Source organism: Lampetra planeri, chromosome 28 (assembly GCF_965212315.1).
Source record: "Lampetra planeri chromosome 28, kcLamPlan1.2.h2, whole genome shotgun sequence".
NCBI lineage: Eukaryota > Metazoa > Chordata > Hyperoartia > Petromyzontiformes > Petromyzontidae > Lampetra > Lampetra planeri.
In genome coordinates this window covers 11460005-11483606 of record NC_136134.1, presented here as the reverse complement: position 1 = coordinate 11483606, position 23602 = coordinate 11460005, and the positions used below count along the sequence as shown (strand labels likewise).

The 23602-nt window shown below is 56.2% G+C and overlaps 2 protein-coding genes across 2 annotated transcripts; one reads left to right on the top strand and one right to left on the bottom strand.

Annotated features, from left to right (window-relative positions):
- Window positions 1-1693: 1693 nt before the first annotated feature.
- Window positions 1694-8506, bottom strand: ABRACL (ABRA C-terminal like). Its single transcript, XM_078607932.1, has 3 exons — window positions 8367-8506; window positions 6499-6569; window positions 1694-2613 (listed from the first exon to the last, which is right to left on the bottom strand). The coding sequence occupies exons 2-3, from the start codon at window positions 6557-6559 to the stop codon at window positions 2426-2428; spliced, it is 249 nt and encodes an 82-aa protein (XP_078464058.1). The 5' UTR covers window positions 6560-6569; window positions 8367-8506; the 3' UTR covers window positions 1694-2425.
- Window positions 8507-11751: 3245 nt separating this feature from the next.
- Window positions 11752-23485, top strand: LOC144728465 (claudin-11-like). Its single transcript, XM_078607930.1, has 3 exons — window positions 11752-12712; window positions 20024-20188; window positions 20824-23485. The coding sequence occupies exons 1-3, from the start codon at window positions 12487-12489 to the stop codon at window positions 21099-21101; spliced, it is 669 nt and encodes a 222-aa protein (XP_078464056.1). The 5' UTR covers window positions 11752-12486; the 3' UTR covers window positions 21102-23485.
- The last annotated feature ends 117 nt before the right edge of the window (window positions 23486-23602 follow it).

The following is a 23602-nucleotide window of genomic DNA, read 5'->3' as shown; positions in this document are numbered from 1 at the left end:
CTGGGGGGTGGGGGTGGGATTTAAACAACGGTGAACGAGCAACCGGAATTGAGCCATGCCCTATCCGCTGCTGAGTGGAGGTCTCCGTTACGAGGTCAGTGGGGACACGGCCCAATGTCTCACTGCCCCCCCTTCCCCCCTCCCCCCATCGTCTCACTGCCCCCCCTCCCCCCCTCCCCCCATCGTCTCACTGCCCCCCCTCCCCCCATCGTCTCACTGCCCCCCCCTCCCCCCCTCCCCCCCATCGTCTCACTGCCCCCCCCCCTCCCCCCATCCTCTCACTGCCCCCCCCTCCCCCCATCGTCTCACTGCCCCCCCTCCCCCACTCCCCCCATCGTCTCACTGCCCCCCCTCCCCCTCCGTCGTCGTCTCACTGCCCCCCCCCTTTGTCTCATTGCCCCCCCTCTTCCCCATCGTCTCACAGCCCCCCCCCCCTTTGTCTTACTGCCCCCCCCTCCCCCCCCATCGTCTAACAGCCCCCCCACCCCCAATCGTCTCACTGCCCCCTTACCCCCCCTCGTCTTACTGCCCCCCCTCCACCCCCCCCCCCCCAATCGTCTCACTGTCCCCCCTCCCCATCGTCTCACTGTCCCCCCTCCCCATCGTCTCACTGCCCTCCCCCCACCGTGAGAGCGCCGTGCGGGTCTGGGTGGAGTTCCTCCGCTGGGTGAGGGCGCCCTCTGGTGGCGCCCCCCGGTGGCGCGCCGCTCTCGTCCCTTCGATTCCTGTGTCCACACCTGTAGACTCACCTGTATACTCACCTGTATACTCACCTGTACATGAACCTGTACACACACCTGTACACTCACCTGTACACTCACCTGTACACACACCTGTAGACTCACCTGTACACACACCTGTACACTCACCTGTACACAAACCTGTATACACACCTGCAGTTATAGCAGTGCACTCACCTGAACCCACTCACCTGTGCATATTCGTACACCCTCACTCAGCTTTCTCACCTGCACACTCATCTCTACACGCTCACCTATTGCATGGCCCCGCTCCTCCGACACGTTCGGGTCTCGGTTCGAGTCCAGGTATCGGCTGCTTGCGCGTGTTAGTAGGGGCGTGTGCGTGGCGTCATTGCATATGTATGACGTCATCACGCACGCTACACCCACACACGGGACGTGGCTCACGCCAGCGTGACGTCACCACGCACGTGACTATTGGCGACGCTTATCCCTGGGTTAGGCAACATTGCAGCATAATCAGCATCGTCGTGGAGCATCTCAACCACAAGATAAGCAGACAATTCGCCTCCTTCCTTCACAGGTCTGTCACTCCACACGGCCCTCTGGGAGTGAGTGCACGATTTCAGGCAGCACTGGTTCAACACGCAAAAACTCCAGATCGATTTCGACAATCGGTGTCTCATCAGCGGGGTAGGTTACCAGGCTTGTTTGAACCAATGCTGGCGAAATGCCAGCTGTTTATCGGCAAGGACCCTCTCTGTTGGATATGGGTACAAGTTCAATGTAAACTCATACAATCATTAACAATGATGAATTACAGCACTCCGTGCCATCCACACTGCACCCTCCCAAGGGGTCCCCCCTTAGCCCCCCCTTCTCGTGAAGAGAAACCCCCTCGCAGGGTCCCACTGGTTCGCGTCCAGCTCCCCTGTTGAGTGATGTCCAAGACCAACAAGGGAATTGTACAGAGCCACGGCCAACAACTCCACTACTCTTCATCCTTAAGAAGCAAATCCATTTTATTTGAAAAGTCTTAAATGTATACAGTTCCACAAAAATATATTCCACATCTCACAATTCCGCACGTCACTCCAAAATAAGGATTCCAGTGAAAAACTCGGTGACGCGACATACGTGGGCGAGTGGCAGTGTTGGTCCGTCACAGTTGCTGCTTCAGCAGTGCAAGCGATCACGGATCTTTTTTTTTACCAATTATGAACCAGTAAACGTGGATTGACAATTACAAATAGGTAACAATGGCATTGGCTAATTGTGGCAGACTTAAAGCCCACTTACAAATCATCACCGTCAACAGCCCAACCATCCTTGGGTTCCAACTCGCACACAACTTCCATCCTTGGGTTATCCACGATCCGTGAGCGCGTCCAAAGCTGGCATCATCACAACAGCTGTGCAAGTTCACCGTCGCGTTCACGTATTTCTCTGCGATGTAAACACAACGATAGGAACATCACACAGCACTTGCCCCGACAGTGTACGAGGCTACAGGGTGATCTTTTACTTTGTTACATGGCAAGACCGTGAGAGAGGAAAGGCTTCCGTCCAGCAGCGTTTAGACCGCGGCCGGCGGCGATGTTCTCAGCCGAGTGCGAGAGTCACGTCACAGTAACGTGGACAAGCGCTCGACGGATGGCGCTGCCGCCACCGTCCCCCCCCCCGCCCCCCGTGCCGTCGAGGCCACCTCCCGCGCTTGCCAGGCCTCAGGCTTGCGCCAGCAGCACGATGTCCACGTGGTCGTGAGCGCCCTGCAGCAGCACCTCGCCGTCGTAGGTCACCAGCTTGCGGCGCTTGGCGGCGCGCAGCGTCCCCACCAGCGCCTCGAACAGGTTGGCGCAGCGGTCGTCCGCAAACAGCGTCCCGAACTTGACCCGCACGAGGCCGTCCTGGCCTGGGGAGCGGCGGCGTGGGGGGGGGGTGGAGGACGGGGTGAGTAGAGAGGTGGGGAGAGCATGGGGTGGTGATGAGGTGTCGGTGAGGTTGGATGAGGTGTCGGTGAGGTTGGATAAGGTGACAAGGAGGGAGGAGGTGTAGGTGATGTCAGGATGGGGTGATGACAGGTGGAGGACGGTGTATGGGATGCGGAGAGGTGAGGAACGTGAGGTGATGAGGTGGAGTGGAGGTGCTCTCGGTGCCGTTGATCAATGGCTGCACACAAAACGACCTTACACTTTGAATTTGCTTCTGTACTTCAATTGGATTAAGTCCTAGCTCTGATTATCCAATTTCTGTACAGACTGCCACACCATGAGCAGAGCTCTCGGTGGGGCAGGGTGAGTGGAGGCGGTGAGTGGGGGCAGTGAGTGGGGCAGTGCTATTCTCTACTGGGCGAGCTGAGTGGGGGCAGTGAGTGTGGGGGGTGAGGGGGTGAGTGGGGGCAGTAAGTGGGGCAGTGCTGCTCTCTACTGGGCGGGCTGAGTGGGGTCCATGAGTGAGGGGAGTGAGGGGGGTGACTGGGGGCAGTGAGTGGGGGTAGTGAGTGAGGGGGGTGAGTGAGGGGGGTGAGTGAGGGGGTGAGTGGGGGTAGTGAGTAGGGATAGTGAGTGGGGGCAGTAAGTGGGGCAGTGCTGCTCTCTACTGGGCGCGCTGAGTAGGGGCAGTGAGTGGGGCAGTGAGTGGGGGTACTGCTGCCCTCTACTGGGCGCGCTGAGTGGGAGCCGTGAGTGTGGGGGGTGAGTGGGGCAGTGCTGCCCTCTACTGGGCGAGCTGAGTGGGGGCAGTGAGTGAGGGGGTGAGTGAGGGGGGTGAGTGGGGGCAGTGAGTGAGGGGGTGAGTGGGGGTAGTGAGTGAGTGGGGGCAGTGAGTGTGGAGGGTGAGTGGGGGCAGTGAGTGATGGAGTGAGTGAGTGAGGGGGGTGAGTGGGGGCAGCGAGTGGGGGCAGTGCTGCCCTCTACCGGACCGTGCTCCAGAGGTCACCGGATGGGCTCTGGGCGGCAGCTCTTAAAGAGACATCGCGTTCGAATCTCGAGAGGCAGAGGGAGAGCGAGAGAGCGAGAGGTGTGGTGGGATCGTGGCTCGTCTCGCGATACGCAACCAGGGGGAGGAGGGCCCCGTGAGAGTCACAGTGGGAGTCACAGTGAGAGTCACAGTGAGAGTCACAGTGAGAGTCACAGTGAGAGTCACAGTGGGAGTGACAGTGAGAGTCACAGTGAGAGTCACAGTGGGAGTCACAGTGAGAGTCACAGTGGGAGTCACAGTGGAGTCACAGTGGGAGTCAGTGGGAGTCACAGTGAGAGTCACAGTGAGAGTCACAGTGGGAGTCACAGTGAGAGTCACAGTGGGAGTCACAGTGGGAGTCACAGTGAGAGTCACAGTGAGAGTCACAGTGGGAATCACAGTGGGAGTCACAGTGGGAGTCACAGTGGGAGTCACAGTGGGAGTCACAGTGAGAGTCACAGTGAGAGTCACAGTGGGAGTCACAGTGGGAGTCACAGTGGGAGTCACAGTGAGAGTCACAGTGGGAGTCACAGTGGGAGTCACAGTGAGAGTCACAGTGAGAGTCACAGTGAGAGTCACAGTGAGAGTCACAGTGGGAGTCACAGTGGGAGTCACAGTGAGAGTCACAGTGAGAGTCACAGTGAGAGTCACAGTGAGAGTCACAGTGAGAGTCACAGTGAGAGTCACAGTGGGAGTCACAGTGGGAGTCAGTGGGAGTCACAGTGGGAGTCACAGTGGGAGTCACAGTGGGAGTCTCAGTGAGAGTCACAGTGGGAGTCACAGTGGGAGTCACAGTGGGAGTCACAGTGGGAGTCACAGTGGGAGTCACAGTGGGAGTCACAGTGGGAGTCACAGTGGGAGTCACAGTGGGAGTCACAGTGGGAGTCACAGTGGGAGTCACAGTGGGAGTCACAGTGGGAGTCACAGTGGGAGTCACAGTGGGAGTCACAGTGGGAGTCACAGTGGGAGTCACAGTGAGAGTCACAGTGAGAGTCACAGTGAGAGTCACAGTGAGAGTCACAGTGAGAGTCACAGTGAGAGTCACAGTGAGAGTCACAGTGAGAGTCACAGTGAGAGTCACAGTGAGAGTCACAGTGAGAGTCACAGTGAGAGTCACAGTGAGAGTCACAGTGAGAGTCACAGTGAGAGTCACAGTGAGAGTCACAGTGAGAGTCACAGTGAGAGTCACAGTGGGAGTCACAGTGGGAGTCACAGTGGGAGTCACAGTGAGAGTCACAGTGGGAGTCACAGTGGGAGTCACAGTGAGAGTCACAGTGGGAGTCACAGTGGGAGTCACAGTGGGAGTCACAGTGGGAGTCACAGTGAGAGTCACAGTGGGAGTCACAGTGGGAGTCACAGTGGGAGTCACAGTGGGAGTCACAGTGAGAGTCACAGTGGGAGTCACAGTGAGAGTCACAGTGAGAGTCACAGTGAGAGTCACAGTGGGAATCACAGTGGGAGTCACAGTGGGAGTCACAGTGAGAGTCACAGTGAGAGTCACAGTGGGAGTCACAGTGGGAGTCACAGTGAGAGTCACAGTGGGAGTCACAGTGGGAGTCACAGTGAGAGTCACAGTGGGAGTCACAGTGGGAGTCACAGTGGGAGTCACAGTGAGAGTCACAGTGAGAGTCACAGTGAGAGTCACAGTGAGAGTCACAGTGGGAGTCACAGTGGGAGTCACAGTGAGAGTCACAGTGAGAGTCACAGTGGGAGTCACAGTGGGAGTCACAGTGAGAGTCACAGTGAGAGTCACAGTGAGAGTCACAGTGGGAGTCACAGTGGGAGTCACAGTGAGAGTCACAGTGAGAGTCACAGTGAGAGTCACAGTGAGAGTCACAGTGAGAGTCACAGTGAGAGTCACAGTGGGAGTCACAGTGGGAGTCACAGTGAGAGTCACAGTGGGAGTCACAGTGGGAGTCACAGTGGGAGTCACAGTGGGAGTCACAGTGGGAGTCACAGTGGGAGTCACAGTGGGAGTCACAGTGAGAGTCACAGTGGGAGTCACAGTGGGAGTCAGTGGGAGTCACAGTGGGAGTCACAGTGGGAGTCACAGTGGGAGTCACAGTGGGAGTCACAGTGGGAGTCACAGTGGGAGTCACAGTGGGAGTCACAGTGGGAGTCACAGTGGGAGTCACAGTGGGAGTCACAGTGGGAGTCACAGTGGGAGTCACAGTGGGAGTCACAGTGGGAGTCACAGTGGGAGTCACAGTGGGAGTCACAGTGGGAGTCACAGTGGGAGTCACAGTGAGAGTCACAGTGGGAGTCACAGTGGGAGTCACAGTGAGAGTCACAGTGAGAGTCACAGTGAGAGTCACAGTGAGAGTCACAGTGAGAGTCACAGTGAGAGTCAGTGAGAGTCACAGTGAGAGTCACAGTGAGAGTCACAGTGAGAGTCACAGTGAGAGTCACAGTGGGAGTCACAGTGGGAGTCACAGTGGGAGTCACAGTGGGAGTCACAGTGGGAGTCACAGTGGGAGTCACAGTGGGAGTCACAGTGGGAGTCACAGTGGGAGTCACAGTGGGAGTCACAGTGGGAGTCACAGTGGGAGTCACAGTGGGAGTCACAGTGGGAGTCACAGTGGGAGTCACAGTGGGAGTCACAGTGGGAGTCACAGTGGGAGTCACAGTGGGAGTCACAGTGGGAGTCACAGTGGGAGTCACAGTGGGAGTCACAGTGGGAGTCACAGTGGGAGTCACAGTGGGAGTCACAGTGGGAGTCACAGTGGGAGTCACAGTGGGAGTCACAGTGGGAGTCACAGTGGGAGTCACAGTGGGAGTCACAGTGGGAGTCACAGTGGGAGTCAGTGGGAGTCACAGTGGGAGTCAGTGGCAGCCGTACCGGGCGCTCCCAGCCGCCTGATCTCCTCCAGCAGCAGCGACACCTCGTGGTCCACGTTCATAGCGACGGCGCTGGCGCACACACACAACACAAACGAGACAGAGATCCCCCGGTGTAGCCTTCGCGGACTGCTGGGGGCAAGTGCTGTGAGCGAGAGCAGCAGCAGCAGCAGCGATGGAGGGCGGCACGGCACGCGCAGCGGCTGGGTGGGTGACCACGTGCTGCTCTCTCGCTGCCGGTGCTCGGCGTTCTCACGTCGTGCTGCCCTCTAGGGGTGATCAAAGCGAAGCACATCGGGGGTCAGCACACGACTTGTGACCCCCCTGCCAGAGGTCACAGCACCTTGACCACAACAAGGCGGAGCGTAGCGATGGATCCACTGTTACCGTCTCGTTCCTTGTGGTCCATTAAAGCGGTTACCGTTCCATCGCTTGGACATATCAGTGTTAATACAATACGTTTGTATTCCATGGCAATATTTGATGAGATACATACACGTGCTGTTGTGAATGTGCAAGCACTGTAGCTGTATCACCGAAAGCAATGAGGCCTTGCCAGAATGTGCTTGCAAGGTACATCAGTGGTTTAATGCGCTGGATACCTCCAGTGTGCCGGACGGCACGCTCGGATTGTGTGAGATTCACTAAAGCAGCGTGGTGATGTTCACTACGCCAGTTTATGACCGCAAATACAAATCAGTCGATCTTTGTGACCCAGTTTGCAAAAGTATACATTATTGTAGGCGCATGTGTTCAAGTCTTCAAGAGCGGAATGAATGCTCTCATATCTTTCCTTTCATTCCAACCGGAGTCCAACTCATTCCAACTTTGACCTCATTGATTTCTACCAATCGTTACCAAACCTAATTCACTACGGACCGATGCAAGGGCGGTTCTTTCAATCCAACATCACGGAGTTCAGATCATCCTGACGCTGCCGTACGTTGCTGCACCGTTGTGTTCAACTGTTTAGTCGGATAGTGGCGCCCGCGACAAAGACAGAACACCCTGCCCGGCCGCCTTTGTCTCCCAAGTGTTGATGTTATTTATACACCGCACCAGTGCAGTGCTCACTTGTGGCCCAATCGAAGTAGGGGAGACCCCAGCACCGACTCAGATCACCGTCACTGATATTGGCCGTGAGCGGGAATCTAACTCGGGTGGCCGGGTTCGTGAGCGTAGTGCGCTAACCACTGCGCCACCGCTCCCCGCTGTTGACACGCGCGCACACGGGGAGGATTTTGTCCTCTCGCGGAGCCTCCTGCCGGGTTCTCGCGGCAGGGGGCGATGTTGCTGCGCGTGAGAGCAGCAGCTTCGAGACGGCAACCAGGAACCAGCTTTGGCCGGGGGAGGGAGGACGGCCTTCATCCAGCAGTGGATTGACAATGGAGGGATGGAGGGAGGGGGATGAACGCATTTTAACCTCCACCAGCCACCCCCGTAGACCTGGCTCGCCTCCATCTTCTCCCGGCACACGCCGTCCAGACTCCCGTGGCTTCTGCTGCCGCTCCACAGCCGTGTGAGCGTCTCGCCCAGCTTAGCGGCGAGACGGCGAATTACCCAAAAGTAACTTCCACACGAGACACAACGACACCTATCCAGGTAGCAGCTTGGAGGCTTTCATCCAGCAGTGGATACACCATGGCTGGCTGCGGTGGTGATGATGATGATGGGCGAACGGCGCTTGTGCCCCACGGTAACGTAAGAGTCGCTGCCCCCACTGCTGCTGCTGCTGCTGACGGTCATGGTGGTGGTGGTGGTTTCTATTCAACGGATTGTTTGGGGCACAGGTTGGGTGACTCTTACACAACTCTGAGACCACGACCCTCTGGCGCAGCCTTCAGAGCTCTCTCTCTCTCCCTCTCTCACCTTGGGTCGCGCAAACAGAAACACACTCGCGAACGTGGAGTCTGGCCGCCGAGGTCCCGTGGGCGAGGTTCGCGTCCAGGCTGTGGTTGAGCAGCAGCAGGAAGAGGAGGAAGCTGCCGCGCCCAGTCACGAGGAGGAGGAGACCCTCCTCCTCCCCGTGAGCACGAGGGGGGAGGGGCAACTGGGGACGTCTCCTCCCCCCTCCCACGCCATGGACAAGCCGGGCGGGGGGGGGGCACGAGGTTGGTTCCTCTGAATCCTGCCGGCCCGGTTAGATTCCCGCTCGCGGCCACCACCACCACCAGAGGCGATCATCTCAACCGGTTCTGGCGCCTCCCCTAGGTAGACTCGACCTCAAACGAGTGCCTGGTGCGGTGTGTAAATATCAGCACCGGGGGAGACAAAGACGGCCGGGAGACGTGGTGCTGGTCAACCCACTTCACGCCCTCGCGTGCCGACTCGTCACAGGAGTGGGCACGGTCCGAGCCGTCCTCTATCCACTGCTCGATGCGAGCGACCCCAGAGTCTGGCTGCCAGCAGCATCCTGCCCGCCACGCGCGGCCGTGGTTATGTAATCGAGGCAATGGTCCCCTCCCCCCTCCCCCGCTCACCCGCAGCAGACTGGAGGGGGGGGGACTCCACCTTTCGTCATCGGCAGCGGCAGCAGCAGCAGGAGGCCCATTGTCTCACACTGCTGGTGGAAGGCCATTTCAAGACCCTGGACGAGAATCAGTCACCGTACCAGACAATCTCTTCTCCAGCACGTAGTGCAGCATGCAATCACAAGGGCCTTGGTCAATTCAAGGGCAGTTTTACAACTCTCATGTTACTGTACAACTTTCGTAAGTGTGTTGCTGGCCGCTGGTACACAAATACACGGATTCATATACGCGTAGAGACAAAGACAAATGTCATCTAGATAGCCTTGACTGACTGTTGGGGCAAGTGGCATTAGCGAGCACCTTTTAAGGCCGGCATGGTATATGAGCGGGTGGGGGGCCAGTACCCCACGCCTGGCCGCCTTTGTCTCCCCAGTGGCAATGTTCTCATCGCACCAGATACTCATTTGAGGCTGAGTCGATCTAGGGGAGGCCCAGGACCGGTTCAGGTTGCCGGGTTCGGAGCGCAGTGGCGCTAACGGCGGCACCACCGCTCCCCACTGACACAGCACTCACAACCGTAACCCACAACAAGACAACGTTCCCCCGTGTAGCCTCACAGGACCGTAGCGGCAAGTGCTGTTGTACCATTGTATAACACCTCGCCCGGCCGCCTTTGTCTCCCCAACGCTTGAGGCGTCGCTAGTCATCTCTGAGCAGCGCTGTGCACGGCAGTAACGCGTTACTTTCGTCAAAGTAATCCCGTTACTCTGCACGACCGCTTCACTTTCACCAACTATAGTGATCACGTTACCATTTCAAACCAGCGACGTGTAAACCTTGGTGTCCGACGCACAGGCTGCAGCCCGAGTAAGGAAATCGCAGGAAGCTAAATAAGTAATGGGATGATGTTCCTTCGAGAAGAGATCCGACTGGAACGTGTCACATCGTGGTCTCCGAACCAGAAGTGTGTTCACACACGCGCGCGCACGTGTGCCTGCATACACACACAAGGCAAAGACTCCCCGGATAGCCTTACACAGACTGTTGGGGCAAGTGCTGTTAGCGAGCACCTATGAAGGCCGGGAACAGCACACGAGGGTGGCCAACACCACGCCCGGCAGCCTTTGTCTCCCCAGTACTGATGTTTAATACACACTGCACCAGGTACTATTTTGAGGCTGAGCCGACCTAGGGGAGACCCGGGATTCGTTCAGATATTCTTAACTGGTGGTGGACGTGTGCTGGAGTCGAACTCGAGTCCACACGTGCACGCGTACACGTATACACGCATACGTGTACGCAAACACGCCTGTGTGTACGTGGGCACACGTGTCTTTGCACGCCATGTACGCACATACGTGTGCACACACCGTGTGCACACACACGGGCAGCAGGAATAACAGCAGCGCGCGGGGTTTATCGAGGCGAAGCCAAAGGAATGCCCGGAACGCAACAAGGCGTCGCATCTCTGGTGAAAGACAGACAGAGACGCGGAGAGAGGCAGAGAGAGGCAGAGACACAGAGAACGCCTCACGAATATACAGGCAGAGACACGGAGAGACAGGCATAGAGGCAGAGAGACAGAAAGACAGAGAGACAGAGACAAACAGACAGAGATTCAGACGGAGAGATAGACAGAGACAGACGAATACGCATCAAACGCAGACGTACAGATAGACAGACACCATCACCTCCATACAAAGATTGCCCCAATAGACTGTTGGGGCAAGTGCTGTTCGCGTCATGCTCGACCGCCTTTGTCTCCCAGTGCTGATGTTTACCCACCGCCCTGGGCACTCGTTTAAGGCTGAGTCAACTTAGGGACACGCACCTGAACATACAAACCGGGTTCTGATGTGAAAGGGATGTGAGATGGGGTGTGTGGAGGGTGGGAGAGAAGGCGGCGTGGATCGAGGGATGGGTAGAGGAAAGGAGAGAGCGATGGAGGGACGACGGTGGGAGGGGAGACGGTGGGAGGGAGATGGAGTGAAGGAGGGAGTGAAGGAGGGGAGCGAGGCGAGGGTTATTGACCCGCAGGAGTGAAGGAGGGGAGGAGTGGGTGGTGGGCCGAGTGGACACACACACACACGCACGTGGTGTCTCTTCTCGAGCCCGGGCACGGGCTGGCGGAGAGATGGAGCCGACGTGGTACAGTCCGATGTGGAGTGGACTTGCCGATGACCGGTACCAGCGGCGTCAAGGTCGACTTCTGTGGAGGAGGCTCGTGAAGGACGCTGCTACTGGGCAGTTGGAGGCAGTCGCCCTCCAACAAAAGCGGAAGGCGGAGGAGCGACGCTCACAACAACGAGCGACGCGCCGGACGGATTAAACGCAGCAAATTGGCGCAGTGGGGAGCACAGGTGATGCATCGGCCAATCATCACATTCAGCCCATGGCACCTGGGTCTGTCCCGTTACCTCCTGCCAGCGAGCTTTGGACGATGCACGTGGCCTCAAAGTGCACGTGGCCTGGCACAGGCGCCGTGGTGACGTCACCGCCACTTATGTGGCGAATGGGGGATGCCGTGTATTGTCTTCGTTGTTGTGGGTTTGTGTTGATGTGTAGTGATGGAATGACCCTCATGAGTCTCCGCCTCCGCGTGGCGCGGGGCGATGTCCTGGACACTGTCCAGATGACGGCCCCGGAGCAGAGGGGGGGCGGGGCGGGGCGTGGAGGTGGTTGTGGTTGTGCGTGTTTCGGGTGGAGTGGGGTGGTGGTGGGTTTAGTCGGGTGGTGGTGGGTGGGTGGGTGGAGGTGGCTATGAGCGGTGGGCCGGGATTAAGGAACCGTTATCTGAGTTTATAAAACGCCCGGGCGGCAGCATCGCGCGGCACATCACGCGAGCAGTCCCACCAGGAGTCCCACCGAGGGGTCTCAGCGAGGGGTCTCACTGAGGGGATCTCAAGCGCACCGCGGCCGTGCAACGAGGAGGAGTGTGCAGGGAGCTTCTGTCGGGGTCCCCTGGGCGAGGTCCAGCCAAAGCAGGTGACACCCCGCGCGGAGTGACCACTGGTTCTGGGGCAGCATAGAGAGGGGCTGGCACTACCACTCGAATCACAATACCGCTAGACGCGCCCCTGCCCTCACCAGCCACTCACCAGCCACGCTCATCACCCTCCCCCTCCTCCTCCGGGAAGCCACTCACGGCCACAACCTTCATCCGGCCAGCACCTCCTCCCCCACCCCAAACCTCCTCTGATCGTCCGTTTACGAGCCAGAATCTTCAGCCAGCACCTCCAGCCACCACCACCTCCTCCTCCGCGCATCCACTCTCAGCCAGGACCTTCAACCAGCCAGCAGCTCCTGTTCCATCTCGCCGACAGCACCAACTTGGTCTACCAGAGAACCATCAATCTCCTTCACCAGTAGCTTTAGCCAGCAATCTCGTCCACCTACAGCCAGGATCTACCGCCCCACCTCCACCACCACCACCGCTTCATCCACCTCCGCTTGCTCCTCCATCTACCACCAGCCCGCCGGCACCCCCTCCCACCACCCATCCCCGCCTTGCTCCAGGCATGGGCGCCTCGTGCTTCCAGCTGCTGGGGGTGTCGCTGGGCCTACTGGGCTGGGTGGCCCTGGTGGTGGCCACGGCCACCAACGACTGGGTGCTGCTCTGCTCCTACGGCTTCACGGCGTGCGTGCGCTTCGAGGACATGGGCAGCAAGGGCCTCTGGGCTCAGTGCATCAGCAACAACGGCATCGACCACTGCAAGCCCTTCGCGGAGATATTATCGCTGCCAGGTACGTCCATGCATGTGCACCTCTGTGTGTGTGTGGGTTGCGCGGTGGTGGTGGGGAGCGGTGGCGCAGTGGTTAGCGTATTGCGCTACAGACCCACCGACCTGAGTTCGATTCCCGCTCACGGCCAACACCAGGCTGATTCGATCTGGTACCTCCCCTATGTTGACTCAGCACTAAATGGATACCTGGTACGGTGTGTGAACCTAATCAATAGGGGAGACAAAGGCGGTAGGGTTGAGGCGCGCCGTGCCGACCTCAATAGGTGTCCGATAACGCCACTTGCCCTAAAAGTCGTAATGAGAATTTTTATTTTGACTGCAGGAGGAGGAATCCGATGAGCTATGAAGCTCTTTTACACAGATGTCCAGTAAGGGCGGGTCAGCAAGTTACAACAGCAAACAATACAAACACACGATAGGCGTGCAAAGTAAAGAGAGGGTGGTAGTAAGCAAGTCACTAAATAAAAATAATAAAGGGAAATGAAAATCATTATATAAGTCCAATTTATCAAGGCTGGGCAAGGCGGCTAAAACAACACAGCAATCCGAGGCAACGCCACACGGCATTAGTAGCCCCTCTCTAAACGGCGCGTTAACAACATTGAACTATCGAAGCCACACAGGTCGTGATCAACTCTGTGCGCCTTTTGCGGGGGCTCTTTGCCGTTGTCGATCGGGAGCGGTGGCGCTGTGCTCCGCGCACTGCGATCCCCCATCCGCCGTGGTGGCTAGGAGATGTTGACTACCTCGCCTGGTATACAGGAGGTCGTGGGTTCGATGGTGAGATGTTAACTACCTCGCCTGGTATACAGGAGGTCGTGGGTTCGATGGTGAGATGTTAACTACCTCGCCTGGTATACAGGAAGTCGTGGGTTCGATGGTGAGATGTTGACTACCTCGCCTGGTATACAGGAGGTCTTGGGTTCGATGGCGAGATGTTAACTACTTCGCCTGGTCTACATGAAGTCGTGGGTTCGATGGTGAGATGTTGACTACCTAGCCTGGTATACAGGAGGTCGTGGGTTCGATCCCCAACCTGACGCCTGCTATATATTTGGAGTGTGCGTGCCTCTCTCCCCGTAGTCGCGTGGAGTTTCTCCGAGGCCTCCGGTTTTTCCCTCCGAATTTGGAATTAACATCACGCGATTAAAGTATTTGCCAACTTTACCTTTCTACGTGACGACAAGCCACTTCGTTGAGCTATCATTTGTGGCCAGGTCGCTTCTGAAAAAGAGCTCTATAGGTAGCTCTGTGGGCCTTACCTGGTAAAATAAAAAAACAGTTTAGTTTAAATTAGTTGCGTGATACCTGAACCTGTATTAGGCATCATTTGACGGCTTGGAGTTTGTGTTGGACTTAATAAGAGCTCGCTAACAGCACTTCGTCCCAACAGTCCATATTTAGCACGTGAAGGAAACGTTTTTTATTGTGACCAATCCACTGCTGGATGATTGCCTCCGCAACCCGCAAGCCACCTCTCACGTGATGTTATTTTCCCACTCAATGAGTGCCCACGACACCGAAATCCATCGCTCCATCTCCTCTGTTGATGGAGCGATGGACTGCAACACGTGCGGGTTGTGGGGGAGGTGGGGGTTGTTTGACCATACTTCACCGTGCTGGTCAGTGGGGGTCTGGGGTTGCGCTGTGAACCCACGGCCGTCGCATTAATTTGACTCTGGACCTCCGGGTTTCCCCCTGCACATTTAGAAACGAGCATTTAGACTACGTCGATTATTTTGCTGCTAAAAATGTCCACGTGCTGAGAAGCCACTTTGGTGAGCTATCATTTGTTGGCCACGCCAAGTCAGAAAAATAAGTGAATGCCTCGGCGGGCTTTACTTGGTAAAATGAAAATAGTTTAGTTTTATTCGTACAATTGTGGGCGATGTGTTTACCTAGCTTTACTTTGCACTCCTGTCGTGATTTTGTTATTGTTTGTTACTGTAACGTTCTGACCCGCGCCTACCGGACACCTGTGAAGAAGAGCTTTATAGCTTTTCGGATTCCTCCGGCGGCGAGCGATGTGTACGAGCTGCCGCCGCCCCGCTCACAAACCCGCGTGGTCAAACAAGAGAAGCGAGAGACGAAACACGCCAGACACACACACCATGCATACACCATGCACACACCATGCATACACCATGCACACACCATGCACACACCATGCACACACCATGCACACACACCATGCACACACCATGCACACACACCATGCACACACACCATGCACACACACCATGCACACACCATGCACACACCATGCACACACACCATGCACACACACCATGCACACACACCATGCACACACACCATGCACACACCATGCACACACACCATGCACACACACCATGCACACACACCATGCACACACCATGCACACCCCATGCACACACACCATGCACACACACCATGCACACACACCATGCACACACACCATGCACACCCCATGCACACACACCATGCACACACACCATGCACACACACCATGCACACACACCATGCACACACCATGCACACCCCATGCACACACTATCTCTCTCTCCGTCTCCACATCGAAAACAACGACAACGGTTGCGTTAGAAAAAAGAGGCGGTGGACTCAAGTGTTGTTTGTTGGGGGGAGGCGGGCGGGGGGGCAATTCTACGCGACCCCCCCCCCCCCACCAAATCCTCTCTGCAGTGGTGTGTCGCAAATTGCCCCGATGTTGTCTAAAAACAAAAATCTAAACTTATAAATAACTTGGCTCCGTCGTTAAAAATTGCCCCGAAAACACGGGAAAAACAATCGCATTACCCCCCCAAATTGCGGCGTTCTGCTGGAGCGTGCGTGGTAGCATTAAGCGGTGCCCCCCCCCCCCCCAGAGGAAGCGCACCCGCCCCCTGTTTGTTTTCGTTCCTCTGTGTGGGGAGCGGTGGGCGCAGTGGTTTTGGTTCGCCGCGCTGCGTACGAAGCCCGCGCCCTGGACTACACCCCACGGCTAACATCAGTGGCGAGTGCAAATCTGAACCGGCCCTGGACCCCCTCCCCCATCCCCCCACAACCTTCCCCTGGTGCGGTGTTTCAGCATCGGCACTGGGAAGACAAAGGCGGGTTGGTGGTGCTGGCCACACACCCCTTCTCGTGTGCCGTGCAGGCCTTCAGAGGTGCTGATGCTGCTGCTGCGACTCGCTGACATCGCTTGCCCCTGCATCATATGAAAGGCTACACGGGGATCTTTGTCTATCTTTGTGTTAGTGCATCATCCCTGGGGTGACGATGGGATGAGTTATTTGGCCGGAGCAGGGCGGATGATGTAATCGCGAGTTTAGATTGATGCTCGGCCATCAACATTTTTAATTCCTTAATGAGATGTTAATCGTTTATTTATGCGGTCGCAATAAAACATCCAAACTATGTCCATGCACGATTACAGTATAGGTAACCGTCCTAGTTGCTGTGCTACCAGGCATCTCCCCGTGGCCACAAACCACGCAGCCCAGGCTGGGATTGACAATGTACACGGCACGTCGCGATGATGATGATGCTGCTACTGCTGTTGTTGTTGATGATGATTAGGATGATGATGATTACCAAAACCATTACGTGGTTTATAATGGCCACCTCCTGTGTACCTGTGTGGAATGCCGCACGTGCAACCAATGAGGATTGGAATGCGCGGCTGCTGCTGCGAGTGTGGGGAGGGGTGGGATGAGTGAGTGTGGATTTGAGGGACGCGACGTGCGTGTGAGTGAGTGAGTGTGTGCCTGAGTGTTTGATCTCTCACCTGCTCCGAATTAGAACCGCTGCACTACCGCACCCCACGCCCTGTCGGGAGCGGTGGTGCAGCGGTTAGGGCTATGCTGCGCTACGAACCCGGCCACCCGGGTTCGATTCTCGCTCACGGCCAATACCAATTACGATTATCTGAAGCGGTCCTAGGCTTCCCCTAGGTCGACTCAGCCTCAAAGGAGTACCTGGTGCGGTGTGTAAACATCACCACTGGGGCGACAAAGGCGGCCGGGCGTGGTGCTGGCAACCCACCTCCTCGTGTTTCGTGCCGGCCTTCATAGGTGCTCGCTAACCGCACTTGCCCCTACAGTCTGTTAAAGGCTATATGGGGGATCTTTGTCTTTGTGAGTGTGCGATCTCTCACCTGCTCCGTATTATAGAGGCTCACGCCCTCGTTATACTGCGTGCCTGCCATTGAGTGGGGTTGGTGGATCGCACAGAGATCACCTGCAGTCACGTACTGTCAGAGTGGAGCCAGTGTGAGTGTGAGAGGGGGGTAGGCGGATGGTCGTACTGGCCCAGAGAGAGGGGGGGGGGTGATCGTGAACCCGTCTGTGTGCAACTCCGCGTGTTAATCGGAGGTGAGGTTTTCTCCCGGGATTTTTCCCACGCGGAGACAAGCTGCTTCAGAATTGGCCAAGCATCCCAATGTAGGAGCCTCGTGATGACGAATCTGGAAGATCATTCTCGACAGCGAGACCCGGTGGCTCGTTTCATTATACAAATATAAACGCCGGCACTCTCAGGCGGCCACTTTGCAAGAGTCCACGAGATCAACAACAGTCAACAATAAAAACAACAACTTCAATACCAACACCAATCAACACCAATAAACAACAACAACCCACATCAATCAACAACAATTGACGGCGACGTCTCAGCGAGGCGCCACGCTCGCAGGGGGACACGTGTGGTGTGCAGGGTGGTGGCGCCATCAATGGCATCGCCGGTTGACGTCGCCGCAATCTCCCTATCTATGAGTTTGTATACTCTGTCGAGTATTTGAGTTTGTTTTTACTGTAGAGTATTTGAGTTTGTTTTTACTGTAGAGTATTTCTGTGAGTCTCGATGCATATCTATGTGTCGTTATGAGCCGCTAGCCCACAAGCTGCATAGCCACAATCACACACGACGGCGTCTTTGTAAAGAAACGTTTATCGAGCATTTTGACCTGTTCTCAGAAACTGTGATTTTTAAAAAATATATATATACAGTGTACTAAGTATATAGAAGTCTGAGCCCCCAGGGGCAAGGCGGAATGGTTTTGGGGGTGAATGTTTACGCGGTAATTGCTCAAATTAATGTCACGCGTTATCGTAGTCATCGCTAGAGACCCGGGCGCGTGAGTCAATACGATTTGTGGGATTAGTTGCGCCCACTCACTCACTCCTCACTCACTCACTCACCACTCACTCACTCGCTCGCTCGTCAACTCACTCCTCACTCACTCCTCACTCACTCACTCCTCACTCACTCCTCACTCACTCACTCCCCACTCACTCACTCGCTCGCTCGTCCACTCACTCCTCACTCACTCCTCACTCACTCACTCCTCACTCAATCACTCCCCACTCACTCACTCGTCCACTCACTCCTCACTCACTCCTCAGTCACTCACTCCTCACTCCACTCACTCACTCCTCAGTCACTCACTCGCTCGTCCACTCACTCCTCCCTCACTCACCTGCGCACTCACTCCTCACTCGCGCACTCACTCGCTCGCCCACTCGCTCGCCCACTCCACTCATTCACTCACTCCTCACTCCACTCACTCGCCCACTCACTCCTCACTCGCCCACTCACTCACTCGCTTGCCCGCTCACTCACTCCTCACTCGCCCACTCACTCGCCCACTCACTCACTGGCTTGCCCACTCGCCCACTCACTCCTCACTCACTCACTCGCCCACTCACTCCTCATTCACTTACTCGCCCACTCACTCCTCACTCACTCACTCGCTCGCCCGCCCACTCACTCATTCGCCCGCTCGCTCACTCCTCACTCACTCCTCACTCACTCATTCGCCCGCCCACTCACTCGCCCACTCACTCGCGGGCACAGCAGTCGCAGCAGCCCCCGGTTGTTATTGTGTGTGTACAAGTGTGTTTGTGTGTGTGGGGCCTTTCCAATCAGCCCCCCTAAATCTAAGCACATGCCTGGGTATTTTGTACCATCGGACACTCCACCCCCACAACTCCCAATCGGTAATGTGGCAGTTGTGGAGAGAGTGGACAGTTTTCCATACCTGGGCAGTGTTTTAATGCCCGGCTCCGATTTGACAGCAGAGGTCTCACTCCGAATCAGTCGAGCGGCATTATCTTTTCATCGGTTGCGTAACGCTGTTTGGAAGCTACTTGGTCTGTCGCTCCGCACGAAGCTTCAGGTCTTCTCGGCCACGGTCATTCCCTCCCTTCTCTACGCTTGCGAAACGTGGACCCCCCTAATGGAACATCTTCGCCGGTTAGAAACATTTAGGCTGGCCTGCCTACGATCCATCCTGGGTTTAACCAGGCTGGATTGTGTGAGGAGCTCACAAATCCTTGAAAGATCTGGGCAAAGTCCCATCGGTGAGCTCCTCCGGCAGGCAAGGCTGCGTTGGCTGGGTCATGTATCCCGCATACCCAGCCACCGCATGCCTAAACAGCTTTTGTTCGGCCGGATCGAGGGGGCTAAACGGGCGCGGCACGGGTTAGAGAAGAGATAGAGTGATGTGGTACAGGAGGACGTGGAGCTGAGTGGACTTGCCAATGACTGGTACCAGCGGTATCAAGATCGGCCTCTGTGGAGGATGCTCGTGAAGGACGCTACCGGGCAGTTGAAGGCAGTCGCCCTCCAACAACAACGGAGGGCGGAGGAGCGACGCTCACAACAACGAGCGGAGCGCCGGGTGGATAAAGCACAGCAAGTTGGCACAGTAATGGGCACAGGTGGTGCATCAGCAGTCATCTCAGTCATCTCAGTCAGTCGACCTATGGCAGCTGGGTCTGCACCGTGACCTCCTGCTAGCGGGCGTTCGACACTTCACGTGGCCTCAACGTGCACATAGCCTGGCACAAGCGTCGTGGTGACGTCACCGCCACTTAGTGGCGAATGGCGGTTGTTGTTGTTGTACATACAGGTGTGTGTGTGTCAGTGTACATACAGGTGTGTGTGTGTGTCAGTGTACATACAGGTGTGTGTGTCAGTGTAAATACAGGTTTGTGTGTGTCAGTGTATGTTCAGGTGTGTGTGTGTGTCAGTGTACATACAGGTGTGTGTGTGTGTCAGTGTACATACAAGTGTAGGTGTGTGTGTGTCAGTGTATATACAGGTGTGTGTGTGTCAGTGTACATACAGGTGTGTGTGTGTCAGTGTACATACAAGTGTATGTGTGTGTGTGTCAGTGTACATACAGGTGTGTGTGTGTCAGTGTACATACAGGTGTGTGTCAGTGTACATACAGGTGCGTGTGTGTCAGTGTACATACAGGTGTGTGTGTGTGTCAGTGTACATACAGGTGTGTGTGTGTGTGTCAGTGTACATACAGGTGTGTGTGTATCAGTGTACATACAGGTGTGCCGGGCACTCATGGTGGTGGCCTGCGTGCTGGGCCTGCCGGCCATCCTGCTCGCCAGCACGGGCCTCAAGTGCATCCGCCTGGGCGAGGAGACGGCCTCCGAGAAGGCGCAGAGGGTGGTGGCCGGTGGAGTGATGCTCATCCTCGTGGGTGAGTGCGTTACTGCTCGTTGCTGCTCATCCTCGTGGGTGAGTGCGTTGCTGCTCACCCGCGTGCCGCGCGCTCGCCGGGGGGGGCCGCGATGTCGCTGCGCTCACAGTGCAGGAGTCCGTGGCAGTCGAGGTCGGCTGGGCAGCAAGTACTGAATGATGATGATGATGATCGATCGGGACGCGCAGTGACACAGACACCCATCGATTCACGTGGAGATCCATAGACGCGCAGGAAGACACATAGACTCGCACAGAGACACATATATAGAGAACCCCCCAAAGAGCCGCACAGAGACTCACATAGAGACCAAGACGACTCACAGAGAGAGCCATCGACTCACATAGAACCCTGGTGGCATTCCAAGGTCGTGACTGCTGCTACGTGTGCACAGGGCTGTGTTCAATCGTTTGTTGTTCGTGTTTAGTTTGTTATCCTTCCCCCGCACCTCCGATGAGCACGGTTGGCAACGTACGGTGCGAAAGAAGTTCAACACACATACAGACTTGTGCGAGTGGCGACATCACGCGAGACTTTACGAAGACGACGATGGTGGATGATGATGATGATGATTATGATGGGATTGCGAGCGACGGCCTAATGACCTACTAACCTAACAACCTGTAACCCTGCAGGCCTGTGCACCCTGGTGGCCACCACGTGGTTCCCCGTGGGCACGCACAAGGAGAGCCTCAAGGGGGTGGTGAACTTTGGCTACTCGCTCTTCGCGGGCTGGGTGGGCACTGCGCTGGCCATAGTGAGCGGCGCGCTGCTCTGCTGCTGCTCGGGCGGCAAGGAGGAGCGCTACTACGCCTACCCGGCCACCGCCAACGCCACCGCCGCCGCCGCCGCCGCCGCCACCGCCAGCAACAACGTCGGCCCGGCCAGCCACGCCAAAAGCTCCCACGTGTGAGCCCGGCGCGTCGGAGAGGAAAGCGATTGTGGCGCGACCCGGAGAGGCGCTCGCTTCTCTCTCTCGTTTCTGAGTTCGTGGCCCCGTGTTCCCGAAGCCACGCGAGAGGCACATTTGTAAAGTGTACCCCAAACATGTATCCATCTCGCCCACCTGCCCAGTGTTGTTTTGTACCCAAGCGAGAGGCACATTTATACAGTGAAATTTAAGCAAAGTGTACCCCAAACAACCCAACCCAGTGGCATGTTTCCAAAACGTACACAATTTGTACACGACCCAAGAGAACCTTTCGTTGAATGTTCCCCATATCAATGCGGTGTGTCCCTTAGCATAGGGGACTCAAAAAGAGAAACCGACCCAACCGCGCCTTGACAAAGCGTCTCCTTTGTGCCTGGGCGACTCAGCGTGGACAACGTCTCGCAGCTTCATTGTGGAACGGCCCTGTTCTCCAGCTTGTAGGACGCGACGCGGTGTCAAAATACTTCCGCATATCCCGTCTCACTCGCACGCTCGTGTTAAAATGCAGCGGAATAAAGTGCGTCTTATAATCCAGAGAATACGGCAATGCGCGGATGTAACGCTGCAGCTCTCCGTTGCTCAGATCTACCGCCAACCCTAAAACCGTCTCCGCTTCGCACAGCGCGTCGCGTTCTACGGGGTCTAGCACCGGCGCGTTGCGGACGCCGCAGCGATAACGATAATCGATAACGATAATCGATAACGATCATCGATAATGATCATCGATGATCGTTGGCGCCGGCGTTGAGAATACAAAATAACGAGCAAAGAATTCGCCTCCTTCGCGTCTGTTCCCTCCACATTTATTTTATTGAAATACAAATTTGAAATAAAAAATATTAGATTTTTTTTATTGGGCCAATAAAAAGTGTTTTAGAAATCCCATAAGCCACTCCGTCTTCTGGGAGTGCATAACTCAATCGGCCATTGATTGGTTCAACACAATCAGAGTGGATCAGTAGCGATTGGTTCCACTGGATGTTGAAACCGGTCCGGAGTTTTGCTTGCGTTGAACCGCAATCTACTTTATTATTATATATACAATGTGTGTGTGTTGTTTGTGGAGAGGAATGTGTGTGGGTCGTAATGTCTGCTTATTTGTGTTGTTCGGTTAGGGCGACTTGCCAGCAACTCGCAATCCGCGGCCCCCCATCCCACACCCTACAGGGTAACAGGGCCTCTCTTAGCACAGTGTTAGGGTTTGAGTCCGGGTTAGGGTCTGACTGCATTGGGGACACCAGTCGACCAACCATGAATCGACGAGCCCAGCGGGTGTCCAAACTGTGGTTGCGCGAAGGGCGCTCGAGAAATCGTCCGTGGAACTGTGGCAGATGCCACGACGTGGAGTCGCTCTCACTTGGAAAACATAATTTTGTTGTTGCTGTTGTTGGTGGTGGTGGTCCATTGTGGGATTACGGTTGACCCGCCCACACGGACAGGTCCATCAAGGTTTGGAAACCCCTTCGGTGAGACTGTAACGGTTCGAATCGGGGCTGAGATCAGAGTTGATTGATTGGGCCAATACTAGCTTGGCAATTTTAGTTGCGCGCACGCGTGTGTATATATATAATGTGTGTATGTGTCATATAAACTAGCAAAGACCGTGATAGTGCTGTTAGCGAGCACCTATTATTAAGGCCGACACGGCACACCGAGGGGTTGGTGTGGTCAGAATCAAGCTCGGCTACCATTGCCCCCCCTGTGCCGAGGTTCACGGCGCACGTCGGAATGGTTATTTGTGGCCCAGTCGAGCCAAGGGAGTGTCAGGAAATGTTTGTTCAGTTCATTAGCCACCACTGATGTTCGCCGTGGCCGGGATTCGAACTCGGGTCGCCGATTTTGAAGCGCATAGCTCTAACCGCTACACTACCGCTCCCCACGTACACGCACACACTAACACTAACACACTAACACACACACACGTCACCCCACTGCACACACACAGCTCTGTCTCTAACAGTTGCGCAAACAAACACACACACACGTGTGCACGTGTACACACACACACGTGTACACACACACACACACGTGTACACACACACACACGCACGTGTGCACTCGTACACACACACGTGTACACACACACGTGTACACTCGTACACACGCACTCGTACACACGCACACGTGTACACACGCACACGTGTACACACGCACACGTGTACACACGCACACGTGTACACACGCACACGTGTACACACGCACACGTGTACACACGCACACGTGTACACACGCACACGTCACCCCTGCCTGTACCCGCCGGCCCTCTCGGAGTCACGGCGGCGGCTGTCGTCTCGTCGCGCGCACCTCGTCACCACCTCGTCGTCATCACCTCGGCGCACTCGTCAATAAACGGCCTCGTCACGTTACCTCCTCGCTCTGTTGCCTCCTTGTCCGTTGGCTTTGGCCACACTTCGGAGGTGCTCCGACGTGGCGCCCTCTGCGTGGTGAGCGCTCTGCCCGGGGCCACGCCGGATCCACCACCC